General features: G+C 41.4%; 2 protein-coding genes across 3 annotated transcripts in view; both read left to right on the forward strand.

Moving 5' to 3' along the window:
* The window catches only part of uso1 (USO1 vesicle transport factor), a 412569-nt gene that overhangs the window by 26576 nt on the left and 361142 nt on the right, over positions 1-24851 (forward strand). The window lies entirely within an intron of this gene.
* Positions 1-24851, forward strand: part of coro2aa (coronin 2Aa) — a 38357-nt gene that overhangs the window by 2133 nt on the left and 11373 nt on the right. Inside the window, exons 1-2 of one of the 2 annotated variants that reach the window (XM_073465511.1) lie at positions 15374-15707; positions 24170-24370. In XM_073465511.1, coding sequence (XP_073321612.1) covers positions 24170-24370 — 201 coding nt within the window. In that variant the 5' untranslated portion in view covers positions 15374-15707. Of the gene's footprint in view, positions 1-15373; positions 15708-24169; positions 24371-24851 lie in introns of those variants that run through there. The other variant, XM_073465518.1, reaches the window with a different exon arrangement.

Raw genomic sequence — 24851 nt, forward strand, 5'->3', positions numbered from 1 at the left:
ATGTCACATTTGGTTTTGAGAACAAACGATGGTCCTTTTTAATTGTTTTTTTTTCCGCTTCACACATAAAACAATCAAAATGAACGTTTAATGAAAGTAACTGTTGGTGATTCACACGTCCCGTCAGCAACAGTAACTTCAAACCCAGTATTGTACCCATTCATTTACTGTCGTCTTCATGTCTGCAAACAACATCATCGGTTATAAGTGAAATCTTTTATTTTAGCACGGTGGGTGGTTGCGTTGTGTCCGGATGGTTTAAATCCATTGTTTTTACCCACTCTAGTCTGGATGGATGTAAACAAACTAAGGACAAAAGAAAAGCAGTTTGAGGGCTCTGTGTTTAATGACCCGAGTCTAATGGTCACCACATGTTGAACAGTGGGAGAAAGACATGTGGGACTCGGTGCCAACTGGGCAATTGTGGCACGGGACATCACTTCCACAGGGGCGAGTCCAGGACAGGCAGCTTGTTTGGTTTAATATAATTCAACATCAACAATATACATCTTTACGGACTTATTGTTACTATAGTAATCCATCACCAGTCACAGTTTATTATAATTACATGAGGATGGTCCAGAAAGTTGAGTAGTTCTGTGTGATATTAGGGACAGAGCTCAACATTTTGGGAAATTCACGTAGGTGCTTTTATTTTTGTGAGTTAGATGGAAAGATTGATCACTCACTCATGTTTGTGTCTTTTCCAGTCTTTTTTTTATCATATATTTGTCAGCGTAAGTCTTCTAAAGTTTGTAATTTCCTGGAAAATTATAAAATAAAATGTTGATATCTCATCCTGCCCTCGGGGGCGTATACTAGTTTTTGCATCCAAAGACGCCGTGGACGTATAAAAAGAAGGACGAGTGTTTCTCGGGAGCAGGCCTCACACATTACTGTACAACATCTTGTTAAGTTAGCCTGTTGGTTCACCAGCTTTTCATTCACAAACTTGGTGTTTCAGGCTGTGGCGTGTCAAATTCAAGTGTGACAACTTGAGTCATGACTTCTGGAGCGTAGAGCAGTGTAGAGGTGTCGTGCCAGCACCAGATCTGTCTAAGTAGGCCGGTCGCCTACCCAATTGCAAAGTCCAGCCAAAATGAGCATTAGACTAATGAGCGTGCTACACATCTTTGCTCAAAATCTCCCAGCCTCACTGCGTGTAGCTGGCTTTTAACTGTGTCGAAGAACATATCGTCATGGTGTCTTTTAATGTTTTGAAGGAGGAGTTTGTGGTATTTGAAGACACTGTACTCTCTGCTACTGTTGTCATTAGTGAAATATGTTGTGCACTTTCGTGTTGGGCCATAAAACGTCACCCAGTATCTCTGGCACGTTATCACACAGACTGTTAACAAATACCTGAGATTCTCCAGCTTTGTGCAGCTTGAAGCTCACTTCTTCAGAGGCAAATTATTGTTTTATCTGCTGATCTCCTTCATGAGAAGTCACTCATAAGTTATTTTCTGTTTATCTTGTACTAAACGTCACAAACGTCAAAACAGCAACCAGAGCTGCAGGTTTCTGAGATGATACACGACCTCGCTGCTGGTTCCAGGTGTCAAAGTCCTACCTGCTGTAATAACTGCGTTGAATTGAAGGCGCGCTTTTGAGCAAACACGCCCTTGAACCAGAGCGCCTTATTGGCATTCTGACAGTATGTCACTGTCATGCTGCTATGAGCATAAAGTGATTGCCAAATATCAGGAGGTATAACCTGTATTTAAGACAAACAGTGTGCCCTGATTAACTCAGAAGCCTGTTGACATGTAATTTAAGATTGCTCTCTGCACTGCGGTGTGTGTTTTAAACCTCATGGAAAGAATATGAGAAAACAAGCCGGAGCTGTTGTAAAGTGGAAACAGACAACTGACCACTCCTAGCTTTTCCAAGTGGTGTTACTGTCGGCACTGCTGTCACAAAGACAACTGGACCGCTTTCCATTTTCTGCAGAATAGCAACTACCAACAACACAAGAGAAAGAAAGTGTTCATTAATTCATTTAGTCTCTAATGGAGATGTGACAGCGGATAGAAATGGTGCCAGGCTGACAGTCTGGCTGGTTCTTCATTTTCTAGGAGAGTTCGGGTACTGGAGAGGTACTGGTGGTAATGAAAATTGCATGGTGAAGGCTGAAGGTTTCTAGTCCTACCAGATTAAACTCGGATTTATTCTACGCCATTACATCGTGTAATCAGTATTAACTAATAATAGGTTGAAGAAAAATCTCGTCTATTGTCAGTTTTAAGTCATTTTATGAACAAAAAATACCACAAACTCATCAGCTCAAAATCATACTCAAAACAAACAGAGCAGCATATCACCAGGGTTACCCCTAACTGTAGCTGCTGTTAGCTCGTTTAGCGGTGCATCTAGTGGTCTAGGGAGAGAGACTGTTGCTGTTTACACCACTGGCACAAGAGCTTTGGACTGGGATGGGCTGGGGCTAGCCTTTTAGCATGCTAACTTCAGTCAGTATCAACACAATTCATAGACGTCAAAACTGAATTCTTAGATATCGCACCTTTAAGGTCAAGAATGAACTTTGTAACTGTCAATTGGACAAAACAAAAACTATTTTCTCGCATTTTATAAACAAATAAATAATGGAGATAGATATGAAACAGATTATTTGTTTATATTTGTATGAACAGAATCATTTTTAGTTGCAGCCGTGTATGTTTCTGACGTATTTCCACTAATGCAAATGAGTCAACGGCGTTGGCTGATAAGAAAAAGTCCCAACTGTGCTGATGCCCAGATAGTGAACACGCAGCTCTCCTTCCTCAGCAGTGCTTGGACTGCAGAATGTGTCAGGTTTGTGGCATTGTGATGGATCATTAGGTGCTGCTCCACACAGAGGTGACGAAAGAAACCAATTAAAGGGTGGTAAGTCATGATGTAACCAGGTCAGACTGTTGAGTTGTTGTTAGGTGTGTCCAGAATACCAAATACAACACGAGATGACTTTATATTTTGTAGCTTTATGACCAATGTGGAGGTTTGTGACTAACTGTTATTTTAATACCATCAGTTAGACTTGTTAGGTTTGTCTATAGAATAATGCAAATAATGAAAAGAGACTGAACACGAGCTTCCAGAGCATTTTTGTGCCGTGCAGTACTTACTTTTATGACCAAATACCTGCAAAGCTGATGACACTCCCATCAGCCTCAGTTGTTTTGTGTTTAGTGCTAATTAGCAGATGTTGGCATGGTAACACACTAAAGTAAGATTGGATTCTGTAAAAAACATACATAGCATGCTGACATTAGCATTTAGCTCAAAGTACCACTGAAAACCTGAAGATTGCCATCACAACTTCGAAGGGCTCAAGAAACCATCTTCATTCATCTTCATTGGTCCAAAACCCGCAAATAATACACGTACAATAATATAAAATTAAGAAAAGCAGCAGCTGGAACCACAAAATTGATTACCGAACAAAATAAATGTGTGTAGTTGTGTCCCTTACTGAACTGTGTGTATTCCTCTTTGTCCTTACGCTGGATTATGTCACTGATTTAGTAACAGTCAGAAACAGCCTGAAGGTGAATGAGATCATCTCATGTGTCCTCTGTCGCTTCACTATCAGAGTCAAAGCAGACTTTGTGTTTTAAGGGGGTGGTGGTTGAGAACCTGATGTTACCACTAAATGTTGCCCCATGCATGACTATACCTCCAGAACAAAGCCTGCAGGGGCCTTAAGACTCTGACTCCACCACCACCACTCCCTCCTATGGTTCACTCAACACTAAACCCATTGAAGGCCTGCCTCCCTCCCCAGCAGGGCCGAGGTGACTTCATGGTGTTTGTGTCAATGAACCGTTTGGTATAGATACACTGCCTCTGTCAGATTAAGGATTTTTGTTGTATTCTTTCATTTTAGAATAGGAATAATGTGGTGTTGTTGTCGCGTTTTGGTAAAAATGCAGTCGAGTGATAACATTCGGTCATTGATGAGTTTCTACAAAACCACTGATGAGTTCAAACTGGAAAATTGATGATGATAGATGGAAAAATAGCAGGTTTTGGTTTGCCGCAGAAACCGCTGGAAATGTCCGCAGCTCTCCTTAAAAAACGGTTTTGACCTCAGATAAACGGATGGAAATGTCTCTAGGTGTCCTTAAAAATATCCAGTGGTGTGACTCGAAACTCCGGTCGCCCGATTGGCAGCCATGTTGGCTTGCAATAATGCTACAAACTTCCCCTCCACCTCCCGATGTGAAAGGTGACCAATAAGCATATAATGTGAACGTGATATGCCGTGTTTGGTGCTGTACACATGTCAACCTTGGACATTACTGTGGTTTGCTGAACGTTAACTGCTGACGTTACATCCTGGTGACTGGGCTGTTTGTTAACTTTTGACTGAGCGGGAGAAATTAGTTTTTTAAATTCTATAAAACTGAGAAAAATAGCCAATCCCCACATTTGAGAAGCCTTGAAAGGGGACTCAAATGATTAAGCAATTATGAAAATAGTTGCTGATTAATTTCCTGTTTCCTCACTTCTTTAGCAACGACATACAACTTCTGATCTGCAATTTACTGCGACGTGTGAGCGGTGACTGACGCGATAATTACGCCTCGTTACGACAATCTCCATCAAGTGGGCAGATGTTTAAACCTGAAGTGGATCCATCATCTGACACTTTGTTGTGATCAAATATAATCTTTAAACTTACACTGAGATGTTTAGTGATGGATGTGAGTCACTTATTGCTGGATGCTCTCAAGGCAGCGAGCGAACCTTTTCAGACAAGTCTGCCATATTTAAGTGCACCGGCTTTAGGAAACAATCTGCTGGTGGATGTTAAAGATGATTACTGTACTTGTCCTGACAATGGTTTGGAAATCCTAAAATGCTCTTATGTAACCGAAGAGTCTGCACGTGACCCGCACAACCCTCTCACTGTTATTGTCACACACAGACCGCCTGAAGACCACCAGCCACCCCCAGCAAACCAGCTCCTGCTGTTCCTTTGACACTGCAGGGCAGGGTCATTTACACAACCCAGCTTAATGACTTTTTAAACAAAAGCTTTGAAAGACCTGTTTGTGTTTCCATTCCTCCCTTTACTGTTACATCACTGTCACTCAGATCAGTCGTGGCAGGTTGTCCTGCACGTTCCTGACATGACAGCTGTCCGACTGTTTGAGGATTATCTGGTGCGGCGCCCACGTGGGGCAAACAGGGAGGGGATTACTTAACCAAATAGAGAGAGAGAGAGAGAGAGAGTCTTTGGATTTGTTCAGTGTCGAGCTCGTGGTGCTCTTGTAAAGGTTTATCAGGCCACGTTATAGTAAGGTGACACTATGAAGGCCACAGGAAAGAGGAAACTTCAGCACTGTGTTGGGACACTGAGCGAGCCAGACTGTCTATAATCTGACAGTGCTGGTGAGCTCTTAATGAGCTGTAGCACCACTTTCTGCCTCGAGTCCTTTGTTTGTTTTTAATTCTCAAGTAGAGTCAAAAGAAGAAGTGATAGAAGTATGTCATCGTTATTTTAACCCATTTCTTAATTCAACTAGAGAACTACTGTACATCGTGATATAAAATTATGGAAACCATTAAAGAAGATCTTTGACATATCGCCCACCCTCACTATTATCTTAACATTTCATATAATATCTTTTTTTTTTTTTACTTTGAAAGAAGAAGAGGAGAGCTTTCCTCACCCTTAGGTGTGATTAACTTACTATTTTTAAAAAAAATGTGAGATTATCGGTTAATTTAACAGTGTTGGCCGTGAGAAGCAGGTAATTATCGGTAATCAGTATCCATATCGTGCAACCCTTCTGCTGCCATCTTTGGTTGGATCAGGACGCAGCTTGGAAAACGGGTTAAAAGTGTAACAGCGGATTAAATATTTAGATTTTTATCCAGATGGTTAGAAGAGTCTGGAAATGCCTTCTTAACAGCGGGAACTGTTACTTAAAACCAGGGATTTATTTTTAAGAGTATCACCTAAAAAAACCCTCTATGTGCTACAATGTGGTCACTTTTCCTGTGTATGTCATCATTGAGACAATTGTTAAAATTAACTTAACACGTAACATAGCGGTATTTACAAGTGTGCACATAAAGGTGCTGGAATTAACAGTCTTGTCCTCTGCTGACCCCTTTACCCAATCCTCCCCGACACGCTCTCAACAGTTCATATGTCCAGACATGAAGCTGAAGCTTAACCACAGAAGTGCATGGAATGAATGTGGGTTAAGATATTTACAGTAAATATCTTTATCATGAAAATCTTAATATATGATCGGGAAGTAGATTTATGACCTCTTTTATGAGCTATAAACACTCTGAGAGATGTGATTTTCAATAAGTGTTGATTTTAATTATCTTTTCCTTGCCCCAAACTTGTTTATCATCAGATCTATCTTGTGACCACCAGGTCAGCAACCAGTCTTAGAGCTTTTATTTCATCAATGTTCAGATTGATTTTTCACTCCTCTGTTGAACTACACCTGCAGCTACAGGATGTGTTTATTTAGTAGCACTGTTTCAGTGTGTGCTCCTGTTGTTTCTGGAATCAGGGGGTCATCATCTGAGGCAGATGGGTCAGCAGAGTGTGATTCATTATTCATGAAGACACGTAGATGGCCTCTCACACTCGTGTGTGTTCACCATATTGATTCCAGAGCTCTAAAGTAGCCCTAATGGTTGTACCTCATGAAAAATGCTGTCGGAGCAAATGAACGCTCGCTGCCTGACAAGGCAAGTGGCAATGTGTACATTTGTTTATCAGACTGAACAAGAGTGGCCTCTCGAAAGCTTTTTGCAAATGGATGTACAGTGCGATATACTCTATAATGTAGGTTGAATGCTCTAACCCGCAGAAGCCTATATGTGCAAGATCGTTAAAGTGAGTGCAGGGTCAAGTACTCCATCTCATATTGTTAAACGGGAACGGAGAGTTCAGTCTACCACTGAAATATCTCAGCAACTATTGGATGGATTTTGAGGATATTTTGTGCAGACATCATGGTCCCCTGAGGGTGACCCTTTATGCTTTGGGTGATCACTAGCATTTTTACATTTGTGGTTTTTAGTGAGATTGCTCCACAGCTGTTGGATCCCCTCATGATGAGTTGTAGTAACTTTTTAAATCTACCTTCAGGTCAAAATTTGTCGTAATTTGTCAATTATTTTAGTTTATGGCGACATTCTCATTAGCTTTACCTCGTATTTACCTCGTATACAGTAGCATGCTAACACGCTAAACCAAGATGGTGAACACGGTAAACATTACACCTGTTACACATCAGCTTGGTGTCTTTGTGAGCGTGTTTGCACGCAGACGTTAGCATTTAGCGCAGCCTGACCGTGCCGCTAGCATCACTAATATCAGAATTTCCAACACGTTGACTAAAAACGTAAGCTCGTGCTAGTTTTGAGTTTCCCGGCTTACGTTGTGATGGTATTCTCATTGACAAAACACTTGAGCATTAGCATGTCAGCGAGCTGCACACTGTGTATGTCGAGTATCACAACCCGCTAATGCAGTTAGCTAATGGGGTTGATCTCGTTAGCGGTGGCCTCCCTCAGCCTCGTAGCAGGGCGTGCACTGCTGCAGTACGCCGTCTGTGTTTTGTTGACTGAGAGAAGCTGTGCCTATATAAAGGAAGGCTAATCCCGTGAGTCATAGAAAGTGAAACTCACCTTGACTACAGTCACTATGGTTAGGATGGATGAATGACCTTAGCTGGTGAGGCTCACTGACACTGTATTAATCTCAGTGATAAGGAACCCTGTGACCTGTTTGGTCTGAAGAACAAGCTCACTGCCTTTGCTGAATAATTGATCAACCTTCAACCAGTTTGTTATTTAATATTCATCACATATAAGCGCGAATTCTGTAATAAATTGCATCTCTTTACCATATAAATTCCCAAGGCGGCGCCTCTTGAGCTAAATTTAGAACATCAAACCTCGTCTTGTGGCTCTTGTGGCTGTGAGTGTTGCACGTATTCATCCTCTTCCTTCTTCTCTTTGATGCTGAGTATTTCTAATTGTGTCGGGAGCTCGCGCGGCAAAGACTGTCTGCAGAGCTGCTTCGCTTAGTTGTAATTAATACGAGATAACAGAAACCCTCTGGAGGCTACGACCTGAGTCACACTCACATTGCCTTTTCAGTTGTGAGAGTCTTCACGTACATTTGAGACATCCGGCACTTAGCAGTATTTTATGCGCTTCCTTTTTGTGTCTTTTGCTTTAATAAAATCATTCTTATCAGATGATTTCTGCTCAGTGAAGTGAAGGGACATGGAAACATTTAATCTGCTCCAATTACACAGAAAAGAGGGAAAAAGACATGAGCATATAGTACTCAGTCAGCCACAAGCTTATTGTTTATGTGGATATCTATACGTAACACACTTTAACAACTGATAACAACGTGTGGTTTCTTGCCTCACCAACAAAAATGATATTAAAGTGCTTCCCCTTTCTTGATTTGCTTGTTGTTTTGTAGCCTACAGCTGAAGTAACCACATGGTAAGAGAAATATGATATCTGACGAGTCTGGAGGGTGTTGCATTAAATACAATTGAAAACACATTAACGGACACAATAGGAATGGATTAAAGTGCTGTCTGCTTTAACGTAACTTGCAAGCTTTTTAAGCTAATTTATTTGTTGATTATTTTTTGTATTATTGATCTAAATCTGCAAAATAACTAGTCACTTTAAGGGATAGTTCGGGTCTTTTGATGTGGGGTTGTATGAGGTATTTATCCCGAGTCAGTGTATAACCTGCAGTAGATGACCGTCAGGGGGAGACCCTGTGTGGAGAAGCAGCGCGTGGCACCGACAGGGAAGCAGAGCATTGTACTGCTAACCAGGATTGCCAGCAAGACGTATTTTAGCCACCTTAAAGAAGGCCCACCTTAAGAAAGTATGCGTCCGTTTAAGTGTACGCTATACTTTGAACATTTTTGGCCGTCGGACAGCCTTTTCCTTTGGCACTACATTCCCTCAACGGTACAACGTCCGTATTCCTACACACAAGCACAACTGTGCCTGCCAGCTGTCTTACGGGTGCCCCTCTCTCTCTCTCTCTCTCTCTCTTACTTTCTGATGTGATCATTATGTGTTGTGTGTAATACAACCTCCGTCCAGCATGTCTCAAGGCTGGACCCTTTTACCGTCAGCCAATAAAGGAATTGATTTGGTTTCCAGCTCGTTTGCTGTAGTGCTCCTGGATGCCAGCCGCTTGTTTGAAGTCTGCAAGATTACATTCTCTGCGTTTCTAATCACCGTCGTTGTATGTGTGAAAACAGAGAGAGAGAGGTGCACTTAAATGTTTCAATATATAACAGATTCTTGATCTTTACAATGAGTAAATGTATTTCTTTGATGTGAGTTCAGGGATTATTGGCTGTACAAACTGTCTCTCGCTGCCAGCGATGATGTAAGCAGGTAAGTGAGGCTGTGATATCACGAATGGAAGGGTTTCAAACGGCTGTGTTAATGCAGATATTGGACTGAATCAGACGTGAAGGAATGAGGGGCACTGCACAGGCATGCTAACGTGAGTCAACGTATAAGCTAACAGGTGAGATCACCATCGCACGATGCGCTTCAGTCGTCCATATGGTGAAATGTGGCTCTTTCGTTTGGAACCGCAGACATCAGCAACATAGTTTTGAAATGACGATTGATCGTCTTATCAAATAGTTTGTCCCCCACATCACTGCCTGTCTCCTGATCGCAATCAGGTGTTTGATCAGCTCGAATGGATCATGGTATCTGACCTGAACATCTGCGCACTGTTTCCTGTAACTGAAAGAGGCATGTTTGTGCTCCAACACAGTAAAACAACATCTGGAAAGAAACTTTATAAAAAAAAGCTTCTCAGGTTTAGACTGGCAGAGATTTACCTGTGATTTTATCAGTACATTAAGTCACACCTCAACCTGTTGAGACACATGAGCAGATTAACTCTGACTGAACTTGATTGTTCATGTTGTATCCTCATTTTGTGTGTGTCTTGTGTTACTGATGTTCTCACAGTAGTACTAGTCTTAGTAGTTTCTTTTTACACGTACTGTCAGTCTTGTCGCAGTTGTGGTGACAGTACGTACAGCTTTTCTTGAAATGCGTCTAAGAATGTGTTTATAAATCAAATGCCTATTTTTGGTGATCCAGTCAATTAGATATCCAAAAAAGATGAAGGGGATTCACATGATGCAAAAAAAAAAAACAGCAACTTCAGTATTTCCAGTGCTTTTTCCTGTCACGCTCAAATTTTCAAGGTGCCCTTTATTCGTCTCCTCAGTGAGTCCAATAATTGGAAACCACTAAGTTGAATTTTAAAGATCACGAACTGCTTCTTTAATGTATGGTTCTCATTTGATTCTGTTGGACTCACTTCAAGGTACGAAGCTCTCCAGCTGACACTGACAGTGAATGAACCCAAGATGTTTGCCTGCTTAGCATCACCTGTTTGACTTTTCTTCCCTGACAAAGACTCTCCATCTGTCTAATTGACTCTTGCTGTCCTGAATCCGTATAGTTTGGCCAGCATTAAGAGCACTGTTGATTGCTTTTTGTTCCCTGAAGTATCACATTCAATCAACTTTAATCTCACCCCAGATTTATCTTTTATCATTTGTCCTGAAATGCTTTGAAGGCCCCGTCCCTAGGAGGACGCCCCACAGTTTGGGCCTTAACAGTGTATTGTAATTAATCCCTGGCTTTGGTACTGTGTTGCTAGATAAGTGCTACTTCACTACAGCTCAGAGGCAAATATTGTACTTTTTACTCCACTTCATTTGTCTGACAGCTGAAGTTACTAACTACTTTTCAAACTACATTTTTTCATACCCTGCTCATTTCCTGCTTGAATTAGCAGGAAATGAGCAGGAAGAAAGCTAAAACAGGCGGTCACCTCCGCGGATTGCTGCTGCAGTCAGGTTGATAAACAGGAGTGAAGATAAGAAGATGAATCCCCTTTTTGATCCCAAAAGTTTAAAAGTAATCTGTGAGCTCTCCTCCTGTTGGTAAACAGCTCTGAATCAGAGCAGAATCCATTGTGACTGCAGGTGTTTATTCCTCCTAAAGGTCTGGCTCTGCATCCGACTCTCTCCTCCCAAGAGACCCCTAGCAGCAGAGACTACTTATTTTGTTTTGATTTAAAATTTTACAGACTTTTACTTCTCATTGTGTATTTTCACAGTTAGGTATTAGTACGTTTACTTAAGTAAAGGATCTGAATACTTCTTCCGCCACTGATCTCTTGATATTACATGTTTTTTATTGTCAGAGAAGTTTCATCTCCAACTCCAATCACAAGTTAATGTTTAATTAAATAATTATTTGATAATCTCAAAAGCTGTAACTGTGCAGTAGGTAGTTGAAAATGTATTTTGCCCCTCAGAAAATCTACATTTATGACATTTAGTCATATAATGAATGTTGTTTCCATTAAAATAAACCCCTGGAATCAACATTATCCCCAAATTTAGTTTTAATTACGTAATATAAATTGTACTTGCAGTACGAATGAGAAATGTTTTCACTGACTCCTGCGTGACGGCTTGTTGAATCAGTGTCTTTCCTGTGTTGGTGCAGGTGTGGCTCCTCATTTGCACACTAAAGCAACAGAATCAGAGCGTCAAACAACATGCAAATTAATAACAAATTGACAAAAGCTTGACCTTGCTTTTCTCAGTATTGCTCAGTACTAACTAACTATATTGCTGCCATACCAAGTGATGCAAAGGGGTTTTATTGCTACGGTAGGAAGGTGTTGCCCTTTTATTTGCTCTCTGAACAACTCGTGTAAATTAATCCGTCTTTAATGGAGGTTTCTGTGTACACTGGACTTCACCAGCTCCAGATGACTTATTCAATCATCAGCTGCACCTGTTCAGTTAAGTGTGTACTTGAATGGGACTGCACTATTTGCTCAGTTGTTGAACACTTGACCATTGAAAGCCCGGAGTGAATACACTCAGCTCTAGTCCCAAGAAGCCTAAACCTTCCTACAGCAGCTTAGGCCCCAAACTGAAACACATGATTGTACTTGGCACTGAAACCAGGTGTTTTACAGTCAAAACACAGTCAGACGGCTAATCGGGAATGACAAAGTGAGGAAGGGAAGGCCATTGTGTCTCTGCGGTGTCAAAGGCTCTGGCCTATTTTCTCACAGCAGCCAGCTATTAGTCTGCGACCGTGTGATCTGTGATTAGAGAGCGAGCCTTGTGGTTGGAGCTCTTTGGAAAGAGTCGCAAGCTTTTAGGACTCATGCCCTGTCCTTATTGATAATTGCTACAACTCACACATACACACACACACACACACTTAAAGTGCTAAGGTTTAATCGAGAGCTGAATGAGAGGAAATACAGCGCAGCCAGCAAAGTGTTCATAAATCAAAGCTGTCTGTCTGCTTTGATAAGAGGAGTAGATACATGGTGACACTGTCCAATCGCTCCACTGTCTGTCTGCTGGATGTCTGTGACACACCTTTGGCACAGTATTGAACGTCAGATTGAAAAACTGCTCGTCTGAATAAAGCCAACACAAGCATTTCCTTGTAATTTCAGTATCTCTAATCATTCTGTTCTGCTCTTCCTTTTAATTTTATCTATACGGTCACTGTCTAATGTTAGGGTTAGGAGTGTATTAAAGTTCTTGTTTTCCCCTTTGATGAGTCAACCACTTCCCACATCTTTTTTCCCCGCCTGTGTCCTGTGTGTCTTGTCCTGTGTGTGACCGTTGGACTTTGTTGTGTATTTGGGGGAGATGTGTTTCCAGCTGGCTTTATCAGTAGTGTAAACGTGTGGGTGTGCGGTAGGTGCATTCTCTCAAGCACTGTACTGCAATGTTGACGCGCAACCACATGGACACACGTTTTGTATTTAGAGTTCACACGCGAAACATCATCTTGCAAAATATGAGTCACTGCACCAGCGGTAAATACTGTAGTTTAAATTGGCGCCAAAATTGTCTGCTTACACATTCATTTATCAGGAGTAACAATTCAGTAACACTTTAAAAGAGGCCATGCTGCATAATTATAATGTTTTTTTTGTTTTTAAACTGGAAAAATACATGTTTTTTGCTGTAATGTGTCATTCTGGAGAAAAAACTGATTGCACAGTATAATGGCTGGAGAAAAATGACACCATCCATGCTTTCTGTAAACTTCACTTCACCTATACTATTCAGTCAGCTACTAGGCTGGATTTTTCCTGGAAAAATAATGTTCGAGCTGGCTTTCTTTCCACTAGATCAGTTAGTGACAAAAACCTGCCTACTTATCAATAAAACCGGGTGTTTCATAGCGCTGAGTTCGGGATTTCTGGGTCAAATCAGTACATCAGAAATACAGTACTTGAGATGTGAAATTCATTCATTTTTAACTGTATGTACAGTTTTGAGTACAAATTCTAATGGAGTGTCTTTACATTGCAGCATTGTTACCTTGGATACATTTATTAATTCAATCTTTATTTATATGGGGTGGTCTGGTGAGAGTTCTCTCTGTTACATGCATGCCCTGTGTGCACAAAACAATTAAAGCAACGGCAAAAATCCAACAGTCAGACAAACGTGAAACTTACAAGACTGCAGGAAAAAAGAGACGAGGATACAGTTGAGAAAACTTGTTAAACCAGCATTAAATAAAATCTGAAACAAGAAATATGGGAGTAAAGCCAGATTAAACTTTTAAGTCTGTACCTCAATTAGACCTAACTGTTGCAGGTAGCTGTTGCATCAGTAGTCCTGATGATCTTTACAACTGGCGTGCAGCATGCACGTTTGTGCAATAACAACAATTGATCAGCCCCTCGGCTACACCCGTGTGACCATGTGAAGGCCAGTTGTCAGTGGCCAGCTCCCCCCCCCCCCGTCCTCTTATCGACCTGTTAGCTCTCCTAGCCTCTCATGCTAATGTGGCATTACATAATGCCTCAGTTTGACTTGGACTGATAACCGCTGTGGTCCAGCTGAAGCCATGTGAACGGTTGAATGGATTTTAGGCTTTCTGCCAAACAATCCAGCAGCCGATCTAATTTAGAGTGCATGTTGCATCTCTTTGCTTTAACTTGAAGGTTCTTTGTCTGTGTCAGATCGAACTTCACAGAGGACGCGTGGTTTGAGAGGGACGGCCAGAGATTATAACATTAAGTAGAAATGTATGTTCTGTGTGTGTGTAGCGGATAACCTTTACTCTTACACAGTGTAACTTATTAATGAAATAAGTACCTATTTTGTTTCTGAAAATGTGTCCCAACTTTGAACCTGTTGTGTGAGAGATGGTTTGTTACCAGGGCTGTAAATCACCAGTTTCATCACGATACTATACATCGATTCTTTGGAGAATGATGCGATATTTACCGATATCACAAAATCTGGCATGATACGAGTTCAATTCAATTCAGGGGCCAATGATAGATATGAGAATGTTATCATCTGTTTAACAGAGTCAGCTACAGAAGACGATTGGATAAACCATCTGTCTATCAACGTCTGTCACAGGCTAACGTCAAAACCACTTTTCCATCGAGAAAGTCCTTCAGTGTTCTTTGCTTTTCTGTTAATGAAATACACTCTCCAGTTCTTCTATGCTAACCTCTTTCGAAGCTGCCATTGTTGTTTTCAAATGCTTCTCATGCCGGTCGTCACATCTAAATCGCTGCCAGTAGTTTCTCGTAGGATGCTGACTGGTTCAACGCCTGCGTGATAGATCCTCAACATCACATGATCACGTGATCTCATGAATCCAGCTGCGCTGAGGTGACAGGAGGGAGGGAAAAGGGGATGACATGCAGCAAAGAACCTGGGACGTTGGCATTATGTAGTTAGCGTCTTTAAAGTTGGAAAATGAAGTTGACTTATATCACTGATAGTGTGTATTTATATCTAATACTATTTTAATTTAGTTTATTGTTTTTTATTGTCTTCTCAAGCTCTTTAAATGCATTAATTTGCCTTAAAGAAAGAACTCTGTTTGTCTTACCTTCCCTTACTTTTCGTCAGACTTTCTAGGAATAGATATTTCTAGACAAGGAGAACGGTTATACAGAAGAGATGATGTAATTCGCTTTTATGAGCTACAATTCTATCGAAAAGAGACAAGTAGGTCATTTATTATTGAGCAACGAGGGTGAAGAGGAGCGTCTCCTCCTTCTCCTTAAAGATCGAGCGAGGAATCCTGATTGAGCAAACTCGCTGTGGAGGAGTGACAAGAGGGAGCGGCGCTCACAGATTACCTGCTGCACTCTCTCTCTCTCTCTTTCTCTCTCTCCCTCCCTCTCCCTCCTTGTAGTCACCTCCCTCTCAGGGAGTGTACACACACACACACACACACACACATACACACACACACTCCTGCGCTCTCCTCCTGCCTGTTCACACACGCACTCGGCTTCATGCTGCACACACACGCCCACCGTCTCCTCTGACTGTCTGTGTGGACATCAAAGAAGAGAAAGAAGCTCGGACGGGATAGTAAGACTCAGGACGGGCTGCTGGTGTGTGTGCGTTGGGGTGTGTGTGTGTGTGCATGCGTGTGTGTGGAAGCAGTGTTGACCCATGTGCTTGAGATAAAGCCAGACAAGTGATCTTTTCTAAGGGGGAGTATTTAAAATCTTTTTGGCCTGCCACTCAGACACAGAGTTGAACTTTTTCTCACTCATTGGACCCATTGCTGCTTCTTCTTGTGCCGGTGACGACTCACTCGACAGGGTGAGTGCTGCTGAACTCCCACTTTGACTTCACACACACACGCACACACACACACACACACACACACACACACACACACACACACCTCTTGCTCAATTGCATGCTCTTTCTTTCTCTTCCGTGTCGTCTCTCTCTTCATATCTTTCATGTCCTGCTTGTCTCTGCAGTTTCACATACCGTTATTGATCTTTTACTCTTTAGACCTCTGTCCACAAATGCCTCACTCTCTGTCTCTTTCTGTGTGTGTGTGTGTGTGTGTGTGTGTGTGTGTGAGCTCACTTTTTCCCCTGGGGATTCAAGGTCTGTGTGCATGTGCATGAGACAGGCTTCAACAAGATGAAACAAAAAATCTTTCCTCAAACATCCCTTTGCCTCGCCTGCGTCTGTGCATATTTGAGAAACTATTTTTAAAAAACTTTCCCTGCGCGCCTCAGATTTATCTGACAGCCGACTCCTTTTTAGTTAATTATCCCGCGGCTCAAACTTGGACGAGTAGCCGCTCATTCGCTGCCATAAGCGTGGAAGTATTTTCTAAAAAGAAAATGTCAATATGAAACTGAGGCTGTTCCACAACAGTGAGAATGACATCATCATCCACCGTCCCAGTCAAGTCATCTTTCACCACAGATGGCTATTTATGGCGGCGTCCACCCTTCAAAACACTACCATTCGCTGAAATATGTGCCTTGTGGTTTGAATGGCAGTCTGTTTGAGGTCTTTTCATTAAGCCTGCTATCCTGTTTCTCACGTCAAGGTTTATGAACCGATGAGCATGCAGTGCTTTTCATCCAGCTGTGGAAGTGAAGGTTAGAGCTCAAACCTCAAGACTTATTCAGCTCTGATCAAACTGCATCCGTAGCATCTTCTGTGAAGCTTTATATTAAGTACCTTGTACTAAGTGCTGGTTAATAGATTATATGGCTCTCTCACAGATAAGATGCCTATTAACATTATTAAAGTGTAAATAATAGCGCCATAAACACGTTTATTAAGATTATAGGCACTTGTGAGAAACCTGGGCCTTATTACCTAGTAACTAGCACTTGTAGCACTATGTAACTTTTTTACCTTAAAATAACAGCTTCAAAATCATGTTGATGGTACAGTGTCTTGTAATAGGGTGAAGGGTGTCTCTGTCTCAGCCACTTCACCCCCCCTTCACTTGTTTCTGCACTATGTAACTTCAGTGAGAGGGAAGGATCACAGCGTTACATACATGTTTACTTCAACATACAAGTTTTAAACACACCACATTGTTATGACGTAATAAGTTTTGTATGTAGTTAGCACCTACATTATGTCTGACGAATTGTTACAGACCTGGGATTTGTATTCACGACAGTGTTGTTGCACTCAGAAACTTTTGGGGGGCACCAAGTCACACAAAATGGCAATTTCTACATAATGTTGCTTTAAAAGTTCCTTCTCGTACGTTTAGATCAAATGCTAACGTTAGCACGCTAACATAGTTATACTGAAAATATACTTCAACATTACTGGTCCCAGCAATGTTGAAGTTTATTTTCAGTATAAGTATGTTAGCTTGCTTAAATGTATCTGCATTAATATGCAGATGTCTGATTACAGAAATTAATTTGCGTTGTATTTCACCTTATTACAAAGGTTGGTCGTGTCACTTGTTGCTAATCGGACTGTAAATAATGATCAGTGTACTCAAGAGGAAGTCTAGGCACACTGACACACTGACACATCGAGCGGGTTAAATGACAAATATGAATCAGTAATGTTTGAGGAAAAGTATTCGTCTGAAGTGTGCAGTATGAGTGTGTTGGTATCTGTTTACAGTAAGGCTGTCTGTGTTGTATCCTGTTGTCCTGCAAACAGTTCATGGATGTTCTTTAATGGCTAATGGACACAGGAATTGTGTTGTCTTATCAATGGGGAGATGATAGAAACTCTAATGGTACACCAGTGATTTAATGTGAGAAGTGGCTGAGTTCTGTATTGATTTCTGATTCATCTTCACACCAGCAGTGAACCAAGCACAAACAGCTGATCACAACTTTGGTCTCACTTTCACAGTTTTGCTGGTTGAACAGCACACTCATTAAGATAATGGCTGAGATCTGGGACCAGCAATGTTAACTTAAAAAAAGGTCGGACTGTGCAAGAAACACATGCAGTTTGATGTTTGCACATGTTTTAAACAAACCCTGTCATTAGTCAAACTGATGTGAAAGAGAAAATAAAGCAAACGTTAAAATGATCACCCGAACTGTGTCTGGTGTAAACACCCATCACATTTTACAGACCCACTCTCTGGTTTCAGCTTTGACCTGACGTACTCGTCATAGTTGTAAAGTCACACAGTTTTCATATGCAATAAAGGATTATTACAAACATTTCAGGTGAAGTGGTTTAGACAATCTGTCTAAACCTCAGGAAGAGCGCCTGGCTTTGAAGCCAACTTTCATAGTGGCCAAACCGCTCAATTACAACGTCCCGCGATGCCCCTGGTGAAAGAAGTGGCTGAAAAACGGTGGATACATTTTTTTGAGCGTCACAGCCCCCGCAAAATGACATTTCGACTGTCATAATTTGAGCCATTCAGTCCAATAAAATTAGTCTAGTCTAGAAGAGCCACAAGATTGAATAATTTAATCTTTATTCAAGTTAACTGGCCGCTAAGCCGGAAGTTAGCCGGCGCGGTTGGCGGACGCTCTAGTATTTATTCTTTCTTAGACATGGGAAGTTGAGCTTTTTTGGCTTCATGCCCCACTGAGAAGCTTTCATAGGAATGAACGGGGCGCCATCTCCTATGCTGTATCCAGATTTTAATTGTTGGATCCAGGGTGTAAACTGTTGCTTCACAACAGCCTGATGGTCTGAGTAGTAAAGTTATTGTGCTCCTTGATCTTAGCAATTACTTTCATGAGTACAATATCCTGATGATTAATAGAGATGAGGGCCAAAACTCCAAATAAGAAGGTACAAGTTGTAATAAAGTGGAACAATACTATAATCTCAACTTCATATCCAAATGAATTGAAATGAAAAAGCATAGATTCACCGAGGCTGCTGAGGGACTGAGACAGTCAGCCTGATTAGAAACTCATTCGTCCTCCAAAACAACCTAAATTTGTCAACATTATTCAAATCAGAAGTTCTTTTCCACCCCCGAGTCAGTTGGTTTCATTACACATCCACACCCTGCCCACCAGACTCCTATAAACGTTAATCATTAATCACTTTTGTCTGTTTATGAATTCATACACCAGTGAAACAGCCTCCTGGAATAAAGGGCTGCTGTGAGCTAATCTGAAGATCTGAATGTACAAAAGTGGAGGCCAGGGCGTCGAAAAGTGCTTTGAAATGTCAGAAATGTACAGAACAGAAACTAAGCAGGTGTTTGTTCATAAATCTGTGATGTCTGAACACTCACATCCTCTTATAGATGTCAGACATGGTTACATTTCTGTTCCAGTGCCACAGAAAATGTGCATCCAGCTTCTTTTTCAGAAGCTGCCTGTAGTTTCTCCGGGTAAACACTTCCAGACAGACACACAGCCTGTCTCATCCTTTTATACTTATTCACATGTGCGCTCTAAATGCAATGAAGCAGCTATTGGATTACCAGTGTGGCTGTTATCCTATTACCAGACAGAGGTTGTAAGCTGTCATCTGTGTATGATAGCAGACAGTCTCGACCGAGTGAAGTGTGTCTCACTCGCTCAGACACACATACTGTCACACCACGGCATGTGTTCGCTCCTGTACACTCCCCGTCTTGAGTTTCACTCGGAGCGTTTACAAAACATTACATCCATCCCGTCTACAGATGGAGAAGGCGGGGCTGTCGCACGCTTGGTGTTATGAATTGTGAGTTTCTGGATTAAGTTTGGAGTCGGGAGGTCATCTTTGTTCATACAGGAGAGGGCAGAGTGTCAGGATTAGCAGATTCTCAGTTCAAAACGTCTTTCTCCTCGTAGCTTCAGGCCCAATGCAGCTTAAGTAACCGATATCTCGACACCAGCAGGTAAACTTTGAACCCCCCCCCCTCCTCCAGCACGGAGCCTTGGCAAGCCAAAGAGAGGAGTGGCTGCTTGTGTACGCGTTTATGAGTTATGAGGTGCTTAAAAGACAGCCTGTAGGTGAGGAATAGGTGAATACGTATGCTTTGCACATCGATATACAAGCACAAACCCACACAAGAACTCTAGCTGAGCAAACCAGATGTACAATATATCTTTTTTTAAAGTCATATCTGTGTTTTCAGTTTAGTTTTATGACTGTTTTTATAGCCCCCTTATTGCAGTTGCTGCTGTGACTCACTGGTCACGGACTAAAATAAATTTCCCTCTGACAATAAAGGACTGCATCTCTTTTAAAAAAAAAAAAAAAAGAAGAAGAAGAAAATGCCACACATAAACCCTGTCAAAGAAGCCTTGTGTGATTAAAAAACGTTTTTCTGCTGTCAGTGAATGTGCCTGACTGTCTTTTGATCAGCAAGAAGCCCGGCGTAAAAATAGCCAGAATAGTGTTTTCGTCATCAGTTCTGTGAGGAGCCGAGACAGGCCGCCTACCATGCAGCCTCCTGCGTACCTGCTGCAAGACACAGCCGAGAGGAAGCTGCTGCTGGCCTGATTACAACCTGCTTTAGATGTGACAAGATGTCTTAGCTTTCTGCCCTGGAAGGCTCTCCCTCTGGTCTTGTAAGCCTCAGCAACACATGAATGCTGATTATATCGACCCAGATGTGCTCAGTTTGTAAGTACATGTAGTTTACTGAGCAGTGCTTTAGCAAAAAACGTGCACCGGCTGGTTGATGCATTCAAAATTCAGGTCAAATGTGGAAATGTGAAGCAAGTAACAATTTCTCTGAGTCAGGTCAATAGTTAAGTTATGAGGAAGGTTCCTTCAAATGTTGGTTTTGTTCTTATAGAGCGGAGCAGGTGGCATTTCTTTTAAATGCACAATGGAGTGATAATGATCAAGAATGTATCTTGGGTGGTTATGCATTACAACACGTGCGTTATCAGGTTATCGAATGGGAACAACTGACTTAACCACAGGAAACTACAGAGGAATGCATGTCAGTAAAGATACTGCATATAAAGAGTTACATGTTCCTGTGTAGACCTGAAAGTGATTGACTGAATTAATTGCCAACTGTTTTGCTAAATGTTTGAGCCAAGTAGATAAAAATGCCATGATTCCTAATGACTATGGTGATCCCCTGACTTTTCCTCTAAAGCGCCACTATTAGGACGATATCTTTAGTGACTTGTCTCGACAGCTGTTGGATGGATGGTCATCAAATTTGGTTAACACGTTCATGTTCTGCACATTTTTTGTAATAACTTTGGTGATTGAGTCAAATTTCATCTAGTGCCATCATCAGGACATAATTTTGCTTTGTCTAATGGCTTGTGTTGTGCTTCATTTAGTGCTAATGTCAGTTGTTAGCATTGACAGCACAGAAGTTTGCCATCTGAAGATGTGTTCTTTGATTGATGGTGTCTCAGAGGCAGTCAGACTCTTGAACACCTGAGAGGTTTAATGAAGCTATTCATCAGGTGGGGAAACATTCCAGTGTGACAGCATGAGGCTCTTTGTGACAGCCTCAGGGTAGAAGGTGAGAGGTGGAAGAGTAAACCGAGACCTGGAGAGTCACAACCCCTATCGGTGCATTTCTGTTACTCGGAGATTCTCCTTTAAATTTATTTTCTTTAGCCAGATTTTCTGTCACTTTCATTCCCTGCTCAGCTTCTTTTCCAGCCAGCAGCCACACCTGCGTCATGCTAACCAAATGCTGTTATTTTTACTGCCCTCACTGTGATGTCACTCTGTTTGCATATTGGTTGTATTTATTTAGCCATCATCTGAAAGGCCAGCGGGCAGTCCACATACAGTAAATCAGAAGAATGATGTCATTGATTAAAAGGACAGGGATTGTTTTTAGATGACATCTGAAGAATGTTGTGTCTTGTCGTTCTTTGGCCTATTTTCACTGCCCATTTACTGCTTCACTCTGTCTGGCTACTGGAAGTCGTTGTTTGGGTCCATTTTTTCTGTTAACATCTTGTCCATCAACCTCCTCCACCCCTAATTCATAAGTAATGACCATGCAGCAGGCAGGCAGGGAGCCAGGCAGAGTAGCAGAGCAGACATGCTGGCTGGCCAGGCCTCGTCCCAGTGGACCAGAGCCACTTATCTCTCACAATATAATGACATATGCATCGACTAGCTTTATGAAAGTGGCTAAAAAGGGACTCTGGATTTGGGAAGTCTCGCATTTTTTTCCAGCCTTGAATTTATTTAGTGTTTTGTAAATTACTGAGGGATTGATTTTATTTGCATAGTGAAATTAATTTGCTTGGCCAGGACATATTAATCAAGGATAACACTGAAAAGACATTAAACTGACATTATTAAACAAGCAATCTCTTTGTAACATAATTACAGTCATGACTATGAATATTATTTACAACACATAAACAAATGATTTAACAAGGAACAAGAATAACTCATATAACATACATATTGTTGTTAAATCATACATTTTTTTGTTAAAATCTGCCCTCAACATAATCTCACAAACTACTTTCACCATTTTAATATAATTCACACGTCACCTCAGCTTGTTTTTGAGGGCTTGCAGCATAAGAAGGTGTTTAATGAATTTATTTTTAAATATGTAAATTTTTATCTCTAGGACGCTTTGAAGTACCGACATAAACAGAAAGTCATGACACTAGATAATGATGTGTCTTGTTTCTTCGTACCAGACATTCACCAGACACACGTTGATCTAAAATACAACACATTCAATAAATAAATGTCTGAGCTTGAGAAATTGTTACATTACGTTGTACATTTTAACACACTGCGCTGAGTTGACCCTGACAACAAACTTTTTTATGCCTGCGTGTAACGATAGCTGTGGCTCGAGGCATTATGTTTTCGGGTTGTCTGTCCGTACCTATGTATGTTCGTACCAGTCTTGTGAAGGCAATATCTCAAGAAAGCCTTGAGGGAATTTCCTCAAATTTGGCAAAAATCTCCACTTGGACTCAGAGATGAGCTGATTAGAATTTTGGGGGTCAGATCACTGTTACCCCTTTTCCACCAAAGCGAACCTAGTGCTGGTTCCAAGTTGGTTCAACCTGTAAACCTTTGAAGAACCCGTTTGTTTTTTCATGGGCATAAGAGCCACTGTAGAGTCACATAATTCGGACACTGTACAGGTCTCCGAGTTCCCAGCATTGCTAGGAATAACTATGGCGGACGACATCAACTCTTTTCAAAGTGTTGATCCTGGCTTTGCATCCCTACATTGGCATCCAAACGTGACCAGTCCTCGGACCACTGTTGCTTTCGATTAGTGAAAATCTTTTGTTTATCATCTGATGGATAAGTTGTAGCTCGTTAGTGGTTCTTTGTTCTTGACCACTACAGTGTTGGTGCTGCTCTTGAACCAGTTTTCCTTGCCAGGAGCCAGTTCTTTGACTGTCAAGATGCACAGAACTGGCTCCAGGCTCCAGAGAACCAGTGTCTGAACCACCTTGGTCAAAAAGGGGTATGTGACCTTACAAAATACATTTTGGCCATTACTCAACAATTCCCATAATAATGTTGGTTTCACACAGATGTATCCAAAAGGTCAACTTCACTGTGACGTCACAATATTCTGCAAAAAATGTTCTGGACGTTATTCAACATTGTAACTCAGGAACAGCAACTTGACTGGTGCTCAAGGCTTACAGCCACGAGGCGTTAAGTGTAGTGATTAAGTGATTATTTACCAGCAACTGCCAGACTTTCCAAAGCTTTTGCTCGGAAATTGTTTTACCATATTCTTATAACTATAAGACACCAAAAGAGCAGAATACTTAGAAATTGAAATAAAGATTGTGGAACAAGTAAACACCTAACATAATTAACAATTAATGGTAATTAAAGTGTGATTAAAATAGTACCCTGTGGGACACCACAAGACATTGTTTTGGACAATGCCTCACAAATATCTATAACTTGAGAAATAATGGTTACCATACTAGTGTAAAAATAACATATAGGTTTCAGTAAATACCATAAAAATAATGGAGGAAGTGCTAAATCATTGTAACACAAGGCTCCTGATGCTCGGGTAGGCAAGCATTGTGTATAAGAAAGGGAACTGATTCGCCCCCATATTAAAGCACACTGCTTCAAAACATACCACAACAATTACTCTTGTTTTTAATCTTGTATCAATAATAAAACTGTTTAACTTTGTTCTTGAAGCAGTGTGCATTCATTTTTGGGGGGGAACCAGTTCAGTGTCTAGAGCGAATGCAGCTCATGTTTTGTAAAATCGATCACGTCCCTCATCACTTCGCTCTTTTCTTGTGAGAGAGGAGCAGGAGTATAAAAAGCCCCATCACCATAACTGTGAGAGATGATTCTCCTTGACTGACCTCCCTCTCCTCCCTCTCCTCCCTCCCTCTCTCCTCTCTCAGATGACATGGCGTCCTCAGTACCGCAGCTCCAAGTTCCGCCACGTGTTCGGTAAGGCCGCCACCAAGGAGAGCTGCTATGATGGCGTGCCAATCACACGCAGCGTCCAGGACAACAACTTCTGTGCTGTCAACCCACGTTTCCTGGCAGTCATCACCGAGTGTGCCGGGGGAGGGGCCTTCCTGGTCCTGTCTGTCCATCATGTGAGTATCTCGACCTCATGGCAGGTTTTACAGACCCATGTCAGCTTTTTAAAGTGGCACACGCACCATTTCATCATTTATGCTGATAACAGATAATGTGATGTGTCTCATCTCATGCTACATGCTCATGCTAGGTCTGGTGTTGTGCACACAAACAACTGAGCAATTTATTAGGTACACCTGTACAATCTGAGGCAATCCAAAACAACCGCTCTTTCATGAATTCTTCTTTTACAAAGCTCATACATTTTCAGTTTTTGGAACAGTCAGACTGTCAGAAACCGTCAGAAAGGTGATTATTCGATAAAGGTGATAGTGGTGAAACATTTAGCAGGCAAAAATTGAACTTCTCATATATTAAATGACATTGCAAACAAATAACTTTACATCGTGTCAAAGATCAGACGAATAAAATGGCCCGCAAAAAGGGTCTCTTTCAAAAACACACATTTTTATAATCTTTTAACCAAAATAATATCAG

The sequence above is a fragment of the Pagrus major genome, chromosome 1 (genome assembly GCF_040436345.1).
Source record: "Pagrus major chromosome 1, Pma_NU_1.0".
Classification (NCBI taxonomy): domain Eukaryota; kingdom Metazoa; phylum Chordata; class Actinopteri; order Spariformes; family Sparidae; genus Pagrus; species Pagrus major.